Source organism: Eulemur rufifrons, chromosome 28 (genome assembly GCF_041146395.1).
Source record: "Eulemur rufifrons isolate Redbay chromosome 28, OSU_ERuf_1, whole genome shotgun sequence".
Lineage (NCBI taxonomy): Eukaryota > Metazoa > Chordata > Mammalia > Primates > Lemuridae > Eulemur > Eulemur rufifrons.
In genome coordinates, this window is record NC_091010.1 from 34,415,178 (window position 1) to 34,434,254 (window position 19,077).

General features: G+C 32.2%; 1 protein-coding gene across 17 annotated transcripts in view; it reads left to right on the forward strand.

The window, feature by feature from the left end:
• Window positions 1-19,077, forward strand: part of PCDH15 (protocadherin related 15) — a 635,722-nt gene that overhangs the window by 347,006 nt on the left and 269,639 nt on the right. For 15 of the 17 annotated variants that reach the window (XM_069460690.1, XM_069460691.1, XM_069460687.1 and 12 more), the window contains 2 exons: window positions 7,978-8,112; window positions 9,584-9,733. In XM_069460690.1, coding sequence (XP_069316791.1) covers window positions 7,978-8,112; window positions 9,584-9,733 — 285 coding nt within the window. Of the gene's footprint in view, window positions 1-3,958; window positions 3,980-7,977; window positions 8,113-9,583; window positions 9,734-19,077 lie in introns of all 17 variants that reach the window. The other 2 variants (XM_069460685.1, XM_069460686.1) reach the window with 1 other exon arrangement.

The following is a 19,077-nucleotide window of genomic DNA, read 5'->3' on the forward strand; positions in this document are numbered from 1 at the left end:
GAAGAGAGTCCTGTTGAGTCCCTGTGTTTTAAGTTACAAGCATCCTAATTCCTAAAGATTTTTATTTGATTCTGTTGACTGCCACAATATTGCCCATATATATACACACACACACATTTTTTTTTACATAGTTTGAGTTCTGTCACTTGCTTTTTTAAAAGTACTGATTCTGGTCGGGCACGGTAGCTCACGCCTGTAATCTTAGCACTCTGGGAGGCCGAGGTGGGCGGATTGTTTGAGCTCAGGAGTTCGAGACCAGCCTGAGCAAGAGCGAGACCCTGTTTCTACTAAAAATAGAAAGAAATTATCTGGCCAACTAAAAATATATAGAGAAAATATATATTAGCCAGGCATGGTGGCGCATACCTGTAGTCCCAGCTACTCGGGAGGTTGAGGCAAGAGGATTGCTTAAGCCCAGGAGTTTGAGGTTGCTGTGAGCTAGGCTGACGCCACAGCACTCACTCTAGCCCGGGCAACAAAGCGAGACTCTGTCTCAAAAAAAAAAAAAAAGAAAAGTCCTGATTCTTAGCCTGACTCTGCAACAGTGCTGCCTCGGAGAACTTCCTGTGATGATGGAAATGTTCTGTAGCTGCACCATCCAATATGGTAGTCACAAACCATGCGACTAAATGAAAACATAACTTTAAGTTTTGTTTTATTTTAATGAATTTAAATAAATGAATATAAATAATCACGTCACTATATATGTTCATATGTCAGTAATTGGACAGCACAGCTCTAGAATATCCCAAAAGTCTTGTTACACAGAGCTTCATCATCACTTCTGTAAATTAGGAGGATACTTTCAGATTTTTTTTTTCTCTTCTAAAGAAATTTTGTGACCCTTAGCAGAGGCTGTAACAGCTCTTGTGGGCATTCCACCTGTTCCCTCCAGATCTTTTATTTTACTCTTTTATCTCTCTCTGCTTTTTTCTTCTTCCACTGCACCTATTTTTTTCGTATCTTTTTGAATCACAAGTTTTAATGATAGCTAATTGTCATTGAGTTCTTAGTACATGCCAGACAATATAGTAAATGCTTTCTCTTGCATAAAATCCCTTAAATCTCACAGAAAACACAATAGATGCAATATTCAATATTGCAGAAGGGGGCATTCAGCCTATTTTAAATGCCTACTATGATCACAGAGTTAGTAAATAATAAAGCTGGATCTTGAGCCAATGTTGTTGGGAAACAAAGTCCTTGATTTTAGTCACTAGTCCACACAGCCCCTGTCTCTTTTATATACTTTTATTATAGTCTGACTATAATGATAGCTGACAAATGCTATAGGTTTTCTTCCTAGAAAAGCACATATGAATACACAATTTTATATACCAGCTCAGAAGGTTTTGAGATCCCCTGAAGTTTGATGGGTTTCATGAGTCACAGGGAAAAAAATCTTCATTTAGTGAATCCTGATTAGAAAACACCCAGAATCACCTTAGTAAGTTTATTCCAGGCTAAGAACATATATTTTGCAGGCCTGGTGATGTCCCACAAATTTTGGTGTGAATGTTGCTTAGTAGTGACTAGTCAGTTTGAAAGTTCATAGTGGTTTAGGGCATACCTAGTGGATATAGTGGTTAGAAAAATCTAAATTCTAAAGTTACATGGTTTTAGATTCATACAATAGCAAAAATTATGTATTTATTCTTGCTCAGTATATTTATATTATTTAATGATTGCACACTAAGCCGTATGCTTGCTTGCATGCTCCTGTACTTACCTGGATTGTCTCTTCACTTTAAAATTACAAATGTTAAAATCATGTTCCAAAGAACTTTAGGAAAGACAGTGGGACTACAGCACATTAATAAAATAGAGTGGGGGAGAGCTCAGGGGTCCAAAACCTTTGGGAAACACTGCTATTCTAGAATTCTACTCTTAGAGACTTATGATGCCAGTTAGCCTCTTCAGTGGCTTGAGATGTTTCCAAAGTATGGGTTGTTAGGGGTTTGGGCTTTGGAGTTAGCTCTGAAATTGACTCCTAGTTCTACCATGTAATAGCAGTGCAATGTTGTTAGCCTATCATTCACTAGGTACCCCATCTTGTCCAATCACCTATATGGTCTATATGGTAGCAGTCATTACTGTCTTGGCCTGATTCTTCAGTTGGGGCTGGTGGGGATGGGCATGGGAGAAAATTTCCCTAAGGTGATGCCATGTACATGGAGGGTGGCGTGATTAATATGTTTTGTAAAAATGTCAAGTAATTAAAGAATGCATATCTGATCATTTGTTTATTACTTACACCCAGCCTCTTTCTAAAATTTATAGTGAGTGGTTGTCATTAGATGTCTAGAAAGTGAACAAGTATATCTAATCCCTTAGTGACAGAAGTTTTAAAAACATCATAGTTTTTATATACCTATAATTTAAATAAGTTCATAGAATATTAGAGAGAGTTTAATCCAACTTCTTACACTATGTGCAATGCTCTCCTAAAACCCATTCCATAGAAAATGGTGTAACACTTCATTGTACCACTCAAGCTAGAAACTGAGAACTCTTCCTTGATTTTTATGTTTCCTTCAAGTTCTTCCTGTTTTGTCCCCTAATTATTTCTCGAATCTCGTTTCTCCTTTCCATCCTACAACTTCCACACTATCAGTCTGTTGTTAGAATTCCTTCCTGACCTCCTTATTCATTTCTTAATCAAATTCATCTTTCACTCAGCCACTAAAATGATTTATTTTAAAGCTCAAATCTGACTATATCACATTTCTTTCTAATATACTTTTGCAACACTTCTCTACAGAAGAAAATTCAAGCTCACGTACATGGCTTTCTGTAATTTGGCACCTAAATATTTCTGCAGCCTCAATTTCTGAAACTTCCTACTTCACCTATTACTTTGAACCACTACTTGTAGTTTCTTCTATATGCCAAGCTACATCTCATTTAATTATCTTTGTTTGTTACATTTTTCTATGCTTTGCGATCTTTCATCTTCTATTACACAGGCTGGCTTGCATAATATATACACATGATATGATGAAGCATATGCTTCAAAAATTCAAACAGTATTGAATTAACTGTTTCACAATATGGCCCATTCCATGATTGGGCAACTCTAATTCTTAGAAAGCTCGTCATCATATTTAGTGGAAATCAGTCTTCTTGTCACCTCATCCATTATTCTTTAAATCTTCCACTTGCCAGGACACAATAAATTTATGACATAGTCATTAATATGTTTGAAGATGTATGTATGTCCTTCTGAATTATCTCTTTTTGTGGTCCAAGCACTCTTTATTTTTATAAAGTAAATTAACTCACTACTAGGATTTTTAAAGATCTGTATTAACAAAATAAAACATCAAGGTTCTTTTAGTTTACAGGCAAGAGTTTTATTACATGGTAAAATCTTGCTGTTTTTTAGACTCCGAATTAGTGAAAATAATCAGCATTATTATAAACTTTTTAAGAAGAGAGCCAGGGACATTTCACCTTATGCAGGTGTCAGAATTAGAAATGGAGATTAAGCCTCAAGCATAAAATGAGAAGTTGTCTCCATAGGGGTTGGCTCTCATGAGTTGCTTCAAGCAAAACTATGCCAGAAGGCACATGCTAAGAAGAGCATAAGTTTGGATCCATTTGTTTAAAAATTAAGTTGTGTTTCTCTCTTCAACTCAGTGGAAAGTAAGACAAAGTTTTAAGAAACAGTAGTGGGGATTGGTGAGTTCTGGTGCTCTTCCAAGTGTAGATTTCAGGAAGAAGGAATCCTAAAGGTCATAGTAAAACTGAAACTCTGGTGTAGTACAAGTACTTTAAAAAGCATATTATATAAATGTAAGCAATTCATATATAAACATATATATTTGTATATGTCTCTATATATATCTATAAGAAGGAACATTAGTATACATATTTTTATTTACGTGTTTGTTCTTTATATGTGTGGTTGTGCTCATTTACATTTACAATGTTTATTTCATGTTTAATTTGCATATAGGTTCCACCTGGTGGAGTTCCTGTAGGTACTAGGTGTTAATTTTGTGACTGTCCTTTGGTAATTGCTGTGGTTCATTTCTTTGTTCTTTTTCTTTTCCATTAAAACACATAGGCATTACTTCATTATCACTCATAAAGGTATCTGTAACTACACTATACAAATTTAAATATATTTACATCATGTTATTGATTATGGTACTATGAAATTGTGTAGAATACAAATGTCACTTTGAAATTAGACAAAGATTAATTATTAATTTTTTTTTAGTCCATGACAAACATTAGTCATTTATCATGCCATTTTTTTCCCTAAAAATGTTTGAGATTAAACCTTTTCGAACTAGGTACTTCAGGCAGCTACTGCCAATTAATTTAAATTGACAGATGAGATAAATTTTTTTGTCATTTCTTGTTATGCTTTATCATTTATATGTATGCACTTAAGTGTGTATACATATATATGTGCACATATATATACATTTCTATATTGTATGTGCATATATATGAGCATGCATATAATCTTGTGTGTGTGTGTGCTGTCATATTTTCATTTCCACTAGAAAATTGGTTTAAATTCAGTAGGCTGTCATATTTGAATGTAGTTCTATATGATGGGATGCTTTTGTTTATTTTTACTTTTGTTTACCTTTGCATTTGTATATGGATTTACTTTAGCATTTATTCTTTCTGTTCCTAATGAGTGCATGCCAGAGTTTATTTTATTCTCCTGGAAAATAATATAAAAATCGATGAAGGAATATATCATACTTTTGGTATATGCCAAAAATACTGATATATATTAAATTTAGGGTAAAATAAATATTACTTTGTATCATGGGAAAAGATGATTTATTAACTCTCTGTGTACATACTAATTTAGAACACTAATACTTTTTTTAAATAAACTCATAGACACAACAGCTACATAAAAATCTACTGTCCCCATTAGAATATTAAACCAGAGTATTATTTGTCCATTTATAGCCTAGTTCATGAAACTTATAAGCATGTGACTCTTACATGATCAAGGGTATTAAAAATACACAAATGTTTACTAAACTTGAGTCATTTACTGTAGGAATTGTAAAATTCAAGTATATTTGTGAAATCAAAACTGATACTAAGATGTAGCTTGACAAAAAATAACTTATTTATAAAGAAATTGATAGGAGATGGATATTTGACTTCATATGCAAATTGTTCCTTTAAAAAATTGTTATACCTGGACTTATTTCTTGTCTAGAGCAGCAAAATCTTTAACTGTAAATACTGTCTATCAAAATAATAGGTTTGTTGGTATTGACATATATTCATTGAAATTTCATGTTGATACTACATGAAATTTCCATAAAATTCACAAAATGATGGATTGTAATTTTTGCAACACTTCTGATATACCACATCTGAAACTAGTAGTATCTTTACAAATGAATATAAAATATTAAACTTTGAGTAGTAATTTGTTGAACATTTCTAAATCTGTGTTTTCCAATTTTTGCATTTGAATAAATGACAAGATATTTACCAATAACATTTATGTAGATATTTATATGTATAGATATAAAAAGGTTATTTTAAATATACATAAATTACAAAGAGTTATATTTTAATCAGAGATTAACTGTGCAAAGCAGATTAGAATGAGCTACAATATGCCATGTATAATGCTAGCTTTTTGTATGGTATTATATCTTTCCAGTAAAACAAGTACTATACCGTTCTGGGAAATGTTACCTTAGTCTATAGTCAGTTGTTATAAAAGGACTCAAGAAGTAGAGAAAGTTAAATTATCAAAGAACCTTTAATATCTCTGATTATACAATATGAGAGAGTCTGTTTATGTAGTATTGATATATCATCTTCAAATGGCAAGCATTTGACAAAAACCTTGAGATTTTCATAAAAATTGGTAAAATAGAATTTTGCTACTTGGAACACAACATATTATACTACATTCACATATGCACACATAGGTTCACAACTTAATATTCATTGCAGTATTGCATTATAATAATAGTTGACATATGATTACTAACAGAAGCTATAGTTGAATAGAAGAAAAGAAATTTAGAGAAACTTAAGGTATAAAGGTAGTAGAGAATGACAGAAGGATTTGAACAAAAGAAAAAAAGTAAATATTTGGTAAGTAAGTTACATAGTGAAATTTGCTCATCGTGCATTATTAGGGCTTGAAGAAATGAGTAAAATAAAATAAGGTATGCTAGCTGGTATATTTATAAAAGAGAAAAAAAATATGAATTGAAAAGCCCAGTGATTAGGTAAAATCAAGGATAAACACACTTTAGTTTTTCATTGATTGAAACTGCATGTTAACTAACATTTTTGATCATCTCTAAAATAATAATTGAATTTCATCACAATTGACTCTAAAATGTAACAAAATAACAATAATCCTCAAAAATGTAGCTAAATATATTCAGGTATATGTGTTTATATTATAATTTACTTTTATAAATAATTTATTTTAAAAAAATAACATATTTGATTAGTCGAAATATCCCAATTTCTAGTTACATTGAATAATTGGACTCATGACACTGAAATGGAAACAACGGAAGTGCCTGTTTGAAAATATCAGATTGTAAAGCCTCTTGATCTTTCTTTCGATATCTTTGATCATTTAAAAATAACTAGACCAATGTAAGTTATTATCTATAGTATTAGTATTTTAGTGTTTCAGGATAAATGTAGCACAGTGACCTTAAATCAAAATCATGGACATGGAAGCTACCACAGAATGAATATTACGAATACATAAGTCATTCAGGTTTAAATGAAACCATTCATTTCAAAGTTATTTGAAATATACACATATTGCAGCTTTTAAAAGATGTACAAATGAAAGTATATTGTGGGTGAAATCATGTCCACTTTTTATTATAGTAGGATACATTACCACTTTTGCATTTTACATAGAAATTTTAAACATGAGTTCTATTTTTTTCCATGAAAACATGTTTAACAATTTCCTACTCTCTGCTCTGCCCTAAGCCCTTAATGCCAGACTTAAAAAAATGTTTTACAGTATTAAATAACATTTCACATCATACCATGCATAATACTTTAAATAGTACCATATTCTATAAAAATATCTTATCATCTCTTTTTCTCTTTTTCCTAGCCTTCGTGATATAGTCTTTGCACCACTTGGCTTCCTTTCCCACTACACAGACAACAATCCAGGCCTCCCCACTTTATGTCATTGTCCTTTCTTTGAGTTGCAAAAATAAAGTCTTATCTTTCAGGAGCAGCAATGAAATTGTGAAGGGTTTCCAATGCTATATTAATTATCTCTCAGTCCTGAATTTTGAAATACCCTTTTCTTTAAGTATCTATCATTTTTTCCTAGAATTTTCTATCAGGTACATGTACTAAATTTACACGTTTTCAATCAAATCATCTGAAATATTTTAATTAAAATAAATATTATGTTCCCCTTTGGGGAATCTTTGCAACATTAAAATAAGGAAGGGTAAGTGTGATATTTATAGGTAATGAATAATAAATAACCAATTTTATTTCTATATTGCATTATAATTGAGAACAAGATAGTAATATGCATATGTGTAGTTTATTACTAGACATGAAGTAATTATAAAATCTTATTGCTAAAAGAATGGACTCCAATTTATTTCTCTTGCTTTTACTTCTTATTTCTCAAGTCCATTAAAGTTCTGGAAAATACTGATATCAAAAAATCTGTAAGAATATATTTAATTGGGTTGTTTTCTTCCCTTCTTTCTGTTGTTTTTCATTTTTTTCCACATTAATTATACTAGTACATATTTTAGTTTTTTATATTCCACAATATGAGCCACTATCTTTTTAGATACTTCAGCTTGTTTATGAATTATTTAGTTAAATCTCTCCTTTAGAAATTCTTAATAAATTTATATATATATTTTTGCAATAAATTTCAAAAAGTAACTACCAGGTAATGAACTGATAACTGCATTATTTATTCAACATTTTAAATAATGGTATTTCTTTTATTCAAAGACAAAAGACCCAGAGCTTCACCTTTTTCTGAATGATTACACTTCTGTCTTCACGGTTACGCAGACCGGTATCACTCGCTACCTCACCTTACTTCAACCAGTGGACAGGGAAGAACAACAAACTTACACTTTTTCGGTAAAGAGATTTCATATGTGTGTGTGGGTGTGTGTGTGTATGTATTTAATTTAAAGAGATGTCTGGTTAAAACTTAAAAGGTCAATGATTTGAGGGGGAAATGCAATATTTTCAACATCAAAGAGAATATCAGTAACAAAAAATTCTTCACATGTACTTCTTATTTTGTTAATAAGTTTGTGTAGCTATATTAATATTTTCCCGATAGAAGAAAAAAACAATGCTTCAGGGCAAAACAAGAAAATGGGAATTTCAGTCATCATCTTATACATATAATTGACAAAAATTGAGATATAAATGAAGAATTATTTCTTAACACTTTTTGTTGTTGTTACTGCATTTTTAATTTTGTCATAGGTTTTAGTCAGTTATTCTCAACTGGGGATAATTTTTCCTTCAGAGAACATTTGGCAATGTCTGGAGGCATTCTTGGTTGTCACAATTGTGGGAGTGTGCTGCTGGCATCTGGTGGATAGATATAAAGAATGCTGCTAAACACCTTGTAATACAGAGAGCATTCCTTCACAAAGAATTGTCTGTCCTAAAATGTCAATAGTACTGAGGTGGAGAAATTGTGCATTAAGCTAATCAAGGGAAAAAAAGTGAAGGTTGCTAAAATTGCTTTTGTAAATATATATCATGACATAAGAAAAAATATATATAATTCATATAGTAGAGTTGAGAGATAAATACAGATTAAAAGGAAGTTCTAACTATATCCAAATTCTTCAATCAGATATAGGGGAAAGATGAGCTGATAGAAATCACAAGTTTGGGATTTATATAGGAGTTCTTCTGGAGAAGCCTACACAGCAGAAAACTAGAGCTTCCAGACTAGCTTATGTGACAGTTAAAGCTTAGATACAGAGTGGATTTTAGAAGTCATTCAGAAAAGGATGGTGGTGTTTTAGCATTGATTTTGTTTGTCAGGCATTCTTAAAATGTTGACACTGTAATTATATATCACTATTAACTAATGCCAATGAGTCCTTTAAAATTTACCCTTTTGTGAATTACTAGAATACAATATTATGTACCTAGGGCAACTATTTTCTTGACTGATATAAGCATGTTTACTGTAAATCATAGTGTATACAAAATGTGTAAAAGTGGAGAATATTTTCCAGTTAATGTTTTTAAGGAGTAAATTCAGTTAACTCTTAAGAATCAGCAATGTTATTGGCCCACTTTAAGCCTCTAAGACATTTCACACATCTGCTTATTTAAAATGTGCTTTTAGTTGAATATATCAAAAGTAATACAGAATTCCCAATATTTGCTTCTTAGCACATTAAAACACTTTTAATATTGTAGTATTATATTTTATTACTTTTTAAATCAACAAAACATTTTAGCATCTTTTTCTAAATTATAAATTGCATGTAAGAAACTTTTTAAACTGTAAAAGCGAATTCTGTACTGCTTATATTTGCGTGACTTCTCTACTAAGTGTATATTTCTACCCCCAAAGATAACAGCATTTGATGGTGTACAAGAAAGTGAGCCAGTTATTGTCAATATCCGAGTGATGGATGCAAATGATAACACTCCAACATTCCCTGAAATATCCTATAATGTCTATGTTTATACAGATATGAACCCTGGAGACAGCGTCATACAGGTAACTACCCATATAATATAAGGAAATACTCAATGCAGTTCTTTCCAAGGGCATCACCCAGTGTATTTCTTAAGAAATTGCTTAAGAAGTGAAAATGAATTTCAGGCTTATCGTATGGCATAATTTAGGTTAGAAAGTTTTAAATTTATGTCCTCTTTTCACATAAAAGTATATCTGCATGGACTCTAAAGTAGGCTTAACTAGTTATTAGATGTAAATATAGCTATCTGAGGTACTTGACCTGTTTATACTTGATTTTTAAAATTTAATATACTGAATATATTTAATTAGCATACTAAACCTATAGTTTAAATCTTGAAATTATTTTGCATTGTTGTAGAAATGGATTAAATTTTCCTTGGTGATAAATACAAAAGATTGCCTTAATAAATTGCCTAACTATTTGATGTTAGTTAGTTGGATAAAATTTAATCATTATATCAGTTAAAAATTTGATTAAATAGTAAATGGTACCTTTGAAAATGCATAAACCAGGCAAAATTCTTATGTATGATTTGTCTTATTTTTACCATTAGCTGTACTTACTATATTGAAATAAATTGTAAGTTATCTCACAATCTTTGTGTAGTCTTACTATTCTGAGTATAAATCATAAAGTAATAATATTCTTCCTAAAGGATATTTTGGAATCTGGAGAGTAGTTGACTCCAGGACTTTTCAAACTGGCTATGCAACAAAATTATCTAGGGAACTGTTTAGAAATATGAATTACCAAGATTCACTTCAGCTTTTCTGGATCTGAATCTCTATGAGAAATACTTAAGTAATCAATATGAAAAACAAATCCCAAGGATTTCAAATGCCTAGCCACAGAGACCATTGATCTAGATTTTCTTTTAAACCTCACAGTCAGACCTAATAATTTTAAGTTACTTTCAGGCCAAGAAGGCCTTGATCTGATATACTTTTTAGAGTACTTGAATGGCTTCAAATTATTCCAAATGATTTATATAAACTAAATAATAATAAATAACAAATAAATGATATATTTTTGTTACCAGATAAATAGTCCATGATATTAAAAAAGCAGCCCAAGTGCCTCAACAATGTACTTTATCTTCATGTTATGGTCCTTGTTTTTCTCTCCAGCTTAGTCTTTGGCCCTCTATTCCTGTACTTAAGCTTCAGTCATACTGAACTATGTACCTCCAATCATTTGATCGTTCTTGCTCTTCCTGATTTTCTGGAATTATTTCTTCTGCCTTGAACTCTTTCCCTTCTAATTATGGCTTGACTACTTTGTTCTTATTCTTTTAGATTCTTTTCTTTCTATGGAAGCATCCCTTAATAGTTTTCAGTAGGTAATTCCTAGAAATTCTTTCTTAGTAGTTCCTGTACGTGCAATTGAGCAGTAACCTCATAGTTTGTAGCCAAGACACTATGATACAATGAGAAAACTTCCCTAATTGCCCAGTGTTAATAGCCCCCAGGACATACAGGCACACACTCATTCTTTCTCTGTAGTTAGCCTCTCTCATCAAGATCATAGACCTTATAAACATCTGAAATTATTTTTTTTCTTTCCTTCACCCCAAATTGAGTTCAATAACTCTAAGTGTCTTGTTAGTCACTTTAATGAACAGCACATGCCAGACATATTAGCCATGCAGTAAATATTTATTCAAAAGATGATCACCAACTTTACATTATCTAATTGTTAATGTAAATTAGAAATGATTCAGTGCTATTCTTATTGTATTAATGAACTAAGATATTATTTCCTGAGTTATGTAGAAAGTTTGACATGACAGCCTGGGGGCTAGAAATTCACTTGAACATTTAGCATGTATGTAAATATCCTCTGGTGTGTATGTGGTAATGGGGAAAAAGGTTTCAAATTGCCACAGTAAATTTTATTCATATATTGGTTAGCAGGTGTCACATTAATGAAATTAATTTGTTTTTATCCATTTTTTTTTTTTAAGGGCAGAACTGTAATTAGTTTAATTCTGTATCCATAGCATCTGTATCCACAGTGCTTGACAAATAGTATATGCTTAATACAGTAGATGGTTTATAAATGTTTATTTGAGGATGAAAGAAAGGAAGACCAGCAGATAAGTAGGAATGAGTGAATAAAAATATGAATGAATGAGAAGACGTACATTGTTCTTTACTGAGGCATCCTTTCATAGGTAGAAAAATTATAGTTTCTTCAGATAAAGGAATGACAATTATTGTCATGTTCTTATTTAATGAGACCTGATTCTCATCTCTATAATGACATAATTGGAAATAAAAGTAAGTTTATACATAAAAACAGCCAGCAGGGAACTAGAAAGTGTAACTAATAAAATGACAGCAATTATGTGGTAGAATTGTATCTCAACAGTGTTTGCCTTAGGGGATCAAAAGCTGGTATTCTGGTATTTGAAGGCTATAAAAGTTAATTTACCTTGTATATCTCTTTATAAAACATATCTTCCCTTGCCTTTAAAGACTTATATTTTATAGATTTCCATGAACTATGAAGATTATGAAGATAGTTATTTCTGTCTACATGCCTGTAATTTTTTAAATTATTTAAAAACCAAGGAATGAAGCTTTATAATTAGCATTTTTAATGTTATTCCTAGTATGTGGTAAAAGAATGATGTGACTATAAAACATCCTCCAAGAGCCTAGAAGTAAAAGAAAATAGATCTGTCATTTAGAGAAAAAAATTAAAACAAAGAAAAATGATATAAAACTGTGATCTGCAAATGCCCTTTAGTGGTTACAACATAGGTTCCTATGCTTCACCTCATCAAAATACCTTTCCACGTTGCCCCAACTGAAGATCAGTTTCCTGTTTGATTAGTGTCAGGTCCAGCCTCTTGGTGGACTGTTGTCCTGGTTCACTGGCTCCTTACTTGGAAAAATCAGAAACAGGGCCTGTGCAATGGAGTGATAGCAGACAAGAAGTAATTCCACACAAACAGCTTTTATTGCAGAAAAGAAGGAAGCTATACAAAGTGAAAATACGTTGAAGAGAGAGGAACGGGTCAGTTTCCATGAGTGGAGAAAGACGTTAAGGACTCCCAGGTGGTTTCCTTTTATTGGCCTTGTCCAAGGGATGGCTTTTGGAAAGTGTGGGATGTTAACAGATGATCGATATATGTGATTCTCAGGTGTTCTGCATTTTCCTGCAGTCCCTTTCCCTGACTGGTCCCTGGCTTTCTCTGCCCCTAAGAAGCACCCTCTTTGCCTGTATCTGCCACCTGCAGATTTGGTCTCTCCCTAACAGTTAGCAACCTGATGTCAAAAAGACTGAAAGTGTTAGAAACAAAGATGACAACAAGCACTCTCAAGAAAAAAAGAGCCTGGGATAACAGGTTTTAATTATTGTAATGTCATTTTCAATGTACCATGAGACTATTTTGGCCTGATATGAATATATACTCAATTATTTGAGTATGATATCTTATTATTAGGTAGATATCCTTTCTACAAGAAGTGAATAGGTTGGTCATAAAGATGTAACTAGGTCCTTGTTAAAAGTTTTCAGTTATAAATTGGACTTCTGACTCAATATATGCAATACATTCTCTTTATGAAATAGATCTTGCCTTGTCTTTAAAGGCTTATATTTTGCATATTTCCATGAACTATGCAAATTATGAAGATAGATTGTTGTATGGAAAGATGCTGATGAAGAAGAAGCTGCTGCTTTAGGAAATACTCCTCTTAGTGTGATCCATGACCCATATATATGAGAATCACTCTGATCCCTTTCTTATGCTTGATTACAGTAAAAAGAACCAGAGTGATTGTCATACATGGGGGTCATGAACCACACTGAGAGGAGTATTGCCTTAAACCAGCATCTTCATCTTCCATAACTAGAACTGAAGTGTAACCGTATTATTAGCACATTACATTTTGGGTAAAATACTGGCATGAGAGAATTTATTTTTCAATTCATGCAGACAATTTTGTGGGCCATCAATGAAATCTTACAGGTTGACACTAATGGATATCACATTGCTGTATTCTTATGATTTCATTCCACATATTGCCAGTTTTCTTGAAAAACCCATTGCTCTATATAAAAGATACATATTTTAATATGCTACTGTAACATTTTAAAGATATAGATTTAAATATCAGCAGCTAACTATCCAACTTGTATACTCCATAAACATTGTTCATAAACATTTGCAATTCTCTTACATCAATGATTCTCAATCATAATTGAATATTAGAGTTCTGTCTGTCAGGTACAATAACAACTATCATGATGACAGGTACACTAAAAGTCCCAACTTATACAAGTTATCCATGTAAAAAAACCATTCACAACCTCTTAATATATTGAAATTTTTAAAAATTAAAAATGATGTCCATGCTCTATCCTAAAATATTTTTATTTAAATGATCTGGCCACCCATAATAGAATCACTTGGAGAGATTTTATTTAAGAACATGAAGCAGCTCTAATATCCAATTGAGATTACTGCCTTAAACTTTAACGGTGTTTTGTGCCACTGAATAATCGTACTTCTTGAGTCATTAAAATGGAGTCCCAAACAGAGTCAAGTCTCTGATCCACACTTTATTTCTACGTTTTTCTTGTTCTTCAGTTCTCCTTATCTTCTTCTGTCATGTTTCTCACCCTTCTTTTCTGCTTTAGAGTCCACTCTTTTCCATCTCTGTATTCCTTTAATATTGCCATTTCTCTCACTACAACAATCTCTTTGTCTCCACTGATTCCTTCCCTTTGGCCTATAAACATTTATAAATATCCCCATGCCCTGGCCTAAACAAGTAGAATTCTTTATGTTGCTATCTCATTATGATTCTTTACTACATTGACAAAATTATCTAAATTTATTAATAAAATGCCTACATATCTATATTCTCTCTCTATCTCTCTCTCTTTACATATATCTATATAATCTGGATTTCACTTACATCACACAAATAATAATGATCATATAAAATCATACATATGATCAGTCTATCTCTAAATGTCAAACTCAAAGGCATTTCTCAGTTCTTAATCTATGCAAAACTCTCAACTTGACGCTTTTATGGAAAACTTCCCTTGTTCTCATCTTAGCTCTCTGTTGGCTGAGAGATATTGCTTCTGGCTCCTTATTCAATTATTACCCTTTAAATGTTACCATTCTTTAACAATCTGTATGTAATTCTTCTCCCTTCATCTATTCCTAAGTTTTCAATCATCACCTCTATTTATTCTTGTGTTTCCTCAAGTTAAATGCCCTGCAATGACCTCTGGTCCTGAACATCAAGCTGATATTATAGGTATCTGCTGGACACAACAATGTGCATTTTTGACACTCACTTCAAACAGAACATATTGCAAGATCAATTAACTATCCATTATCTTTCTTCTAATACACAAGCCCACAGATAAAAAACACACATCCAGTTCCCTTTGGAGGCCACTATATTGTGAAGCTCAGCATTAATCTTTAGGTTACACAGCAGCAGGCTAGCAACTTTGGAGCTGTGTTTGTTTTCACTCCCCTTCACCTACATACATCCAAGTTATTGTTCAATTTATGCCATTTCTATTTTAAAAGGCATCTGTCAGTCATCATTTCTTTTTTGTTGTTGTTAAAGACTTAGTTTTGTAGAGAAGTTTTAGGTACACAGAAAAATTAAGGGGAAGATACAGTGATCTCCATATATTCCCTGTCCCCTATACATGCATAGCCTGCCCATTATTAACATCCCCCACCAGATCAATATATTTGTTATATTAATAATTGATAAGCTCACACTGACACATTGACACATAATAATCACCCAAAAAGTCTATAGTTTGCATTAGTGTTGACTCTTGGGGTTATACATTGTAGGGTTTTGTACTAATGTATAGTAACACGTATCTACCATTAGAGTAGCATACAGAGTAGTTTCACTGCCCTAAAAATTCCTTAGCTCTGCATATAAATTCATCACTGCTCCTTCCTGACAATCACTGGTCTTTTTACTCTCCCCACAATTTTGCCTCTCCCAGAATGTCATATGGTTGGAATCATACAGTATGTAGCCTTTTCAGATTAGCTTCTTTCACTTAGTAATATGCAATTACATTCCCTTCATGTATTTTCATGGCTTGATAGCCCATTTCTTTTTAGTGCTGAATAATATTCAATTGTCTGAATGTACCATAGTTTATTTATTCATTCTCCTATTAAAGAACATTTTGGTGGCTTCCAAGTTTTGGCAATTATGAATAAAGCTGCTATAATAATCTGTGTGCATTTTTTTGCATGGACATTAAGTTTTCAACTCTTTTTGATAAATACCAAGAAGCAGAATTGCTGGATCATATAAGAATGTGTTTAGTTTTGTGAAAAACTGCCAAACTGTCTTCTAAAGTGGCTGTACCAGTTTGCATTCCCACCATCATTTTGTTTTTCATGCCTATGCTCTGTGGTAAATAAAGCTGCTGTAATATCTATGATTGGCAACCCGGCTATTTCTGCAGATTCCCCACCACACTGCTCCAAAAGATTATTGTGAAATGATTCAGAACACATCCTTATCCTCCTAAAAAGCCTACCAAAGGAAGGGTCCAATCTCCACACATGCAGTCAACAACATCTTCAGATATTTTTGTCTCTTTTCCTGCTACATGCCTCCATGTAATTGACCTCGAGAACATACAGGTTTTTGTTTTGTTTTGTTTGTTTTTAGCATGGGCTGTCCTTCCCATTCTATACCTATTGACATCTCTCTTGGGTATAAAGGTTTGATCTGAGTTATACAGTTATTTTCATTTTTTAGCATATAGTTCAAATGTTACCTTTTGAATAAAACCTTTATTTTCCCAGCAGATCATAATTAATTGTTCTTTTCACCATAGTTTCCACCTACCAGCTACCACCTCTATCTTACACACATTTTATTGTACCTTGCATTAAAGTTAGCTTTTATAAGTCTGTCTACCCTACTGAACTGTAGATTCCTTTAGCAGAAAAACTCTTAATTCCTCTAACCACCAGCGATCAACATGAGTTACACACAGTAGAGATTCAACTAAAATCAATTGAATTTAATTCCTTTAATTAACGTACTCTCAATCAGATTAGAAAAAGCCTCATTTTAGAAATGTGTCCTGCTTGGCTTGAGAATTCTATCATATACGAAATGTTGTCTCACATAGCTCTTTCTTAAAGTGATCGCTAGCTTCACAGCTTTAGGCAAGATACCCCTTACTGCTCTTAATATGGAAACATAGTTTAGATCGAAAACATTTCTGATATATTTCTCTCAGTTATGCTGTATTTCAGATCATTGAATGTTAGAGCTAGAAATGACTTTCAAAATATTTTTGTTCATAGACTAATTTTATAGAAAAATTATTGAGTTAATATGATGATAAATACTTGTTCCAAATTCACAAAGTTTATAAGTGACAGAACTGTTGTTGAATCCAATTGAAAGACAATGGACTAGGGCACCAGACTAGCTAGTCTTGTCTCTCCCCTTCTGCTACTTTGTACCCTTACGTGACTTTAGACAAATAGCATAGTGTTCTATACCTCAGTTTTCTGATCTTTAAAATGGTTATAATAATATCGACCCCATAAGTGTTTTAGTAAGTTAATTATATAAACTACTATCCCATGTACATTTGGCAAATGATGTATACCTGTTGCCTTATTATCGTACCATTCTTATTAATTACATAAAACACTTAAAATTATTAATATCCCTTGCTACCTTATCTGTGTATATCTCTGTATGTCATGTATATTATTTAGTGCTCTGTGGAGGGCACATGAACATGACATATAAAATTATATATTAAAATTATTTTTTATAATTTCCAACATTGAAGTTTAGGATAAACCTATAGAATATTTTAATGACTCCTGACAATTTATTTCAGATATTGATTTTGTTTACCGTAGTGCATGTGTGTGTGTGTGTGTACACATATATATGTGTGTGATGTGTGATTAAAGTTTGAGGGTTATGTTTATTTAAGGTATTGATGGTGTTTAATATTTCATCAAATACCAGATAAACACTTGATGAGCAAGGCCTATTTTTACACATATTTTTACATTCATACACAATTTTATTTATATTTAAAACTACTTAATTTTACTAAAGACTGTACAATTTCTTATCTAAACCTGTTTGTGTTAGAATTGAATTATATACACCAAAACATAATTCTTAACTAATACAGGTTATTAACTCATGTTGCAGAGTTTAACTGAATTTGAAGTTTTGTTACATCTGTAATTTCTTCAAAAGGATGATATTCCCCACCTAGGAAAATAGCAACACCTTCCATTTAGTTGCTTAAGCTGGGAAACAGTTATTCTTGACACATTCTCGTTAACTCCTACCTCCCAATCTATTACCAAGTCTTACCAATTTTTCCTCATGTACATATTTAATACATCTACTAGTTTCTCTTTCCACTGCCACCATCCTGGTAATAGCCACCATCAACTTTTACCTAGGCCACTGGAATGCCCTTCTTTGAGTTTTGTGTCTCCTCTCTTCCTCTTCTTCATTCAGTATTTTAAATTTGAAGTAAAATCAAATAATTCCCATGGTGGATCCCTTCAATGGATTTCCACTGCTATAAAAATAAAGTCCATAATCTGTATCCTGCATGACCAATTTTCTGATTAGCGTTTAATTTCATTGCTTCCCATTCACTCTTTTCTTATTTGGTATGATCCTCCCACTGTTACTAGATAACTCTTATTCATATGCTTTTTATCATTTAGGTCTCAGTTTAAATGTCACTTCCTCAAACAAGCCTTCCATGATTCCCCTTTCTTAATTTTTCCTCCTTTATTATCTCAGATCATGCTGATTCTTCCTTCATAGCACATTTCAAAATTTCTAATTATACTTTTAAACTATCGACTTCACTTATTTGATTATAGGCTCAAATGAAGTAAAAATATGGCCAGTTTCTTCCCATTACTTTATTTCTTCTTTCATCACTATTGCATACTTTACATCATACACAGCCTCTGGAACATAGTAGACTTTCAATAAATATTTGTTTAATGAATAAAAGAAACAATGATGTAGGTAAAATGAGATTAGGGATTTTTGCACGAGTCTGGGGAATTTACCTATATTTCAGGTAAATGCATTTTTAAAAATTAGTTAATCAAACTGCATATATATTCGTATCCCTAGTACATAGTACTTCCAAACTTGATTATTCAGAAGGTTTTTCAAAGGCTTGTAAGAGGCTAACCAATCTTACTGAAAATATGTCATGAGAAGTCAATCATATGGGCTTCTAGAGAGGCAAAGTTGAATAATTAACACATTTATTTGAAAATCATTTATTGTATGGAGTGTTTAAAATACTGGGCACTGTGCCA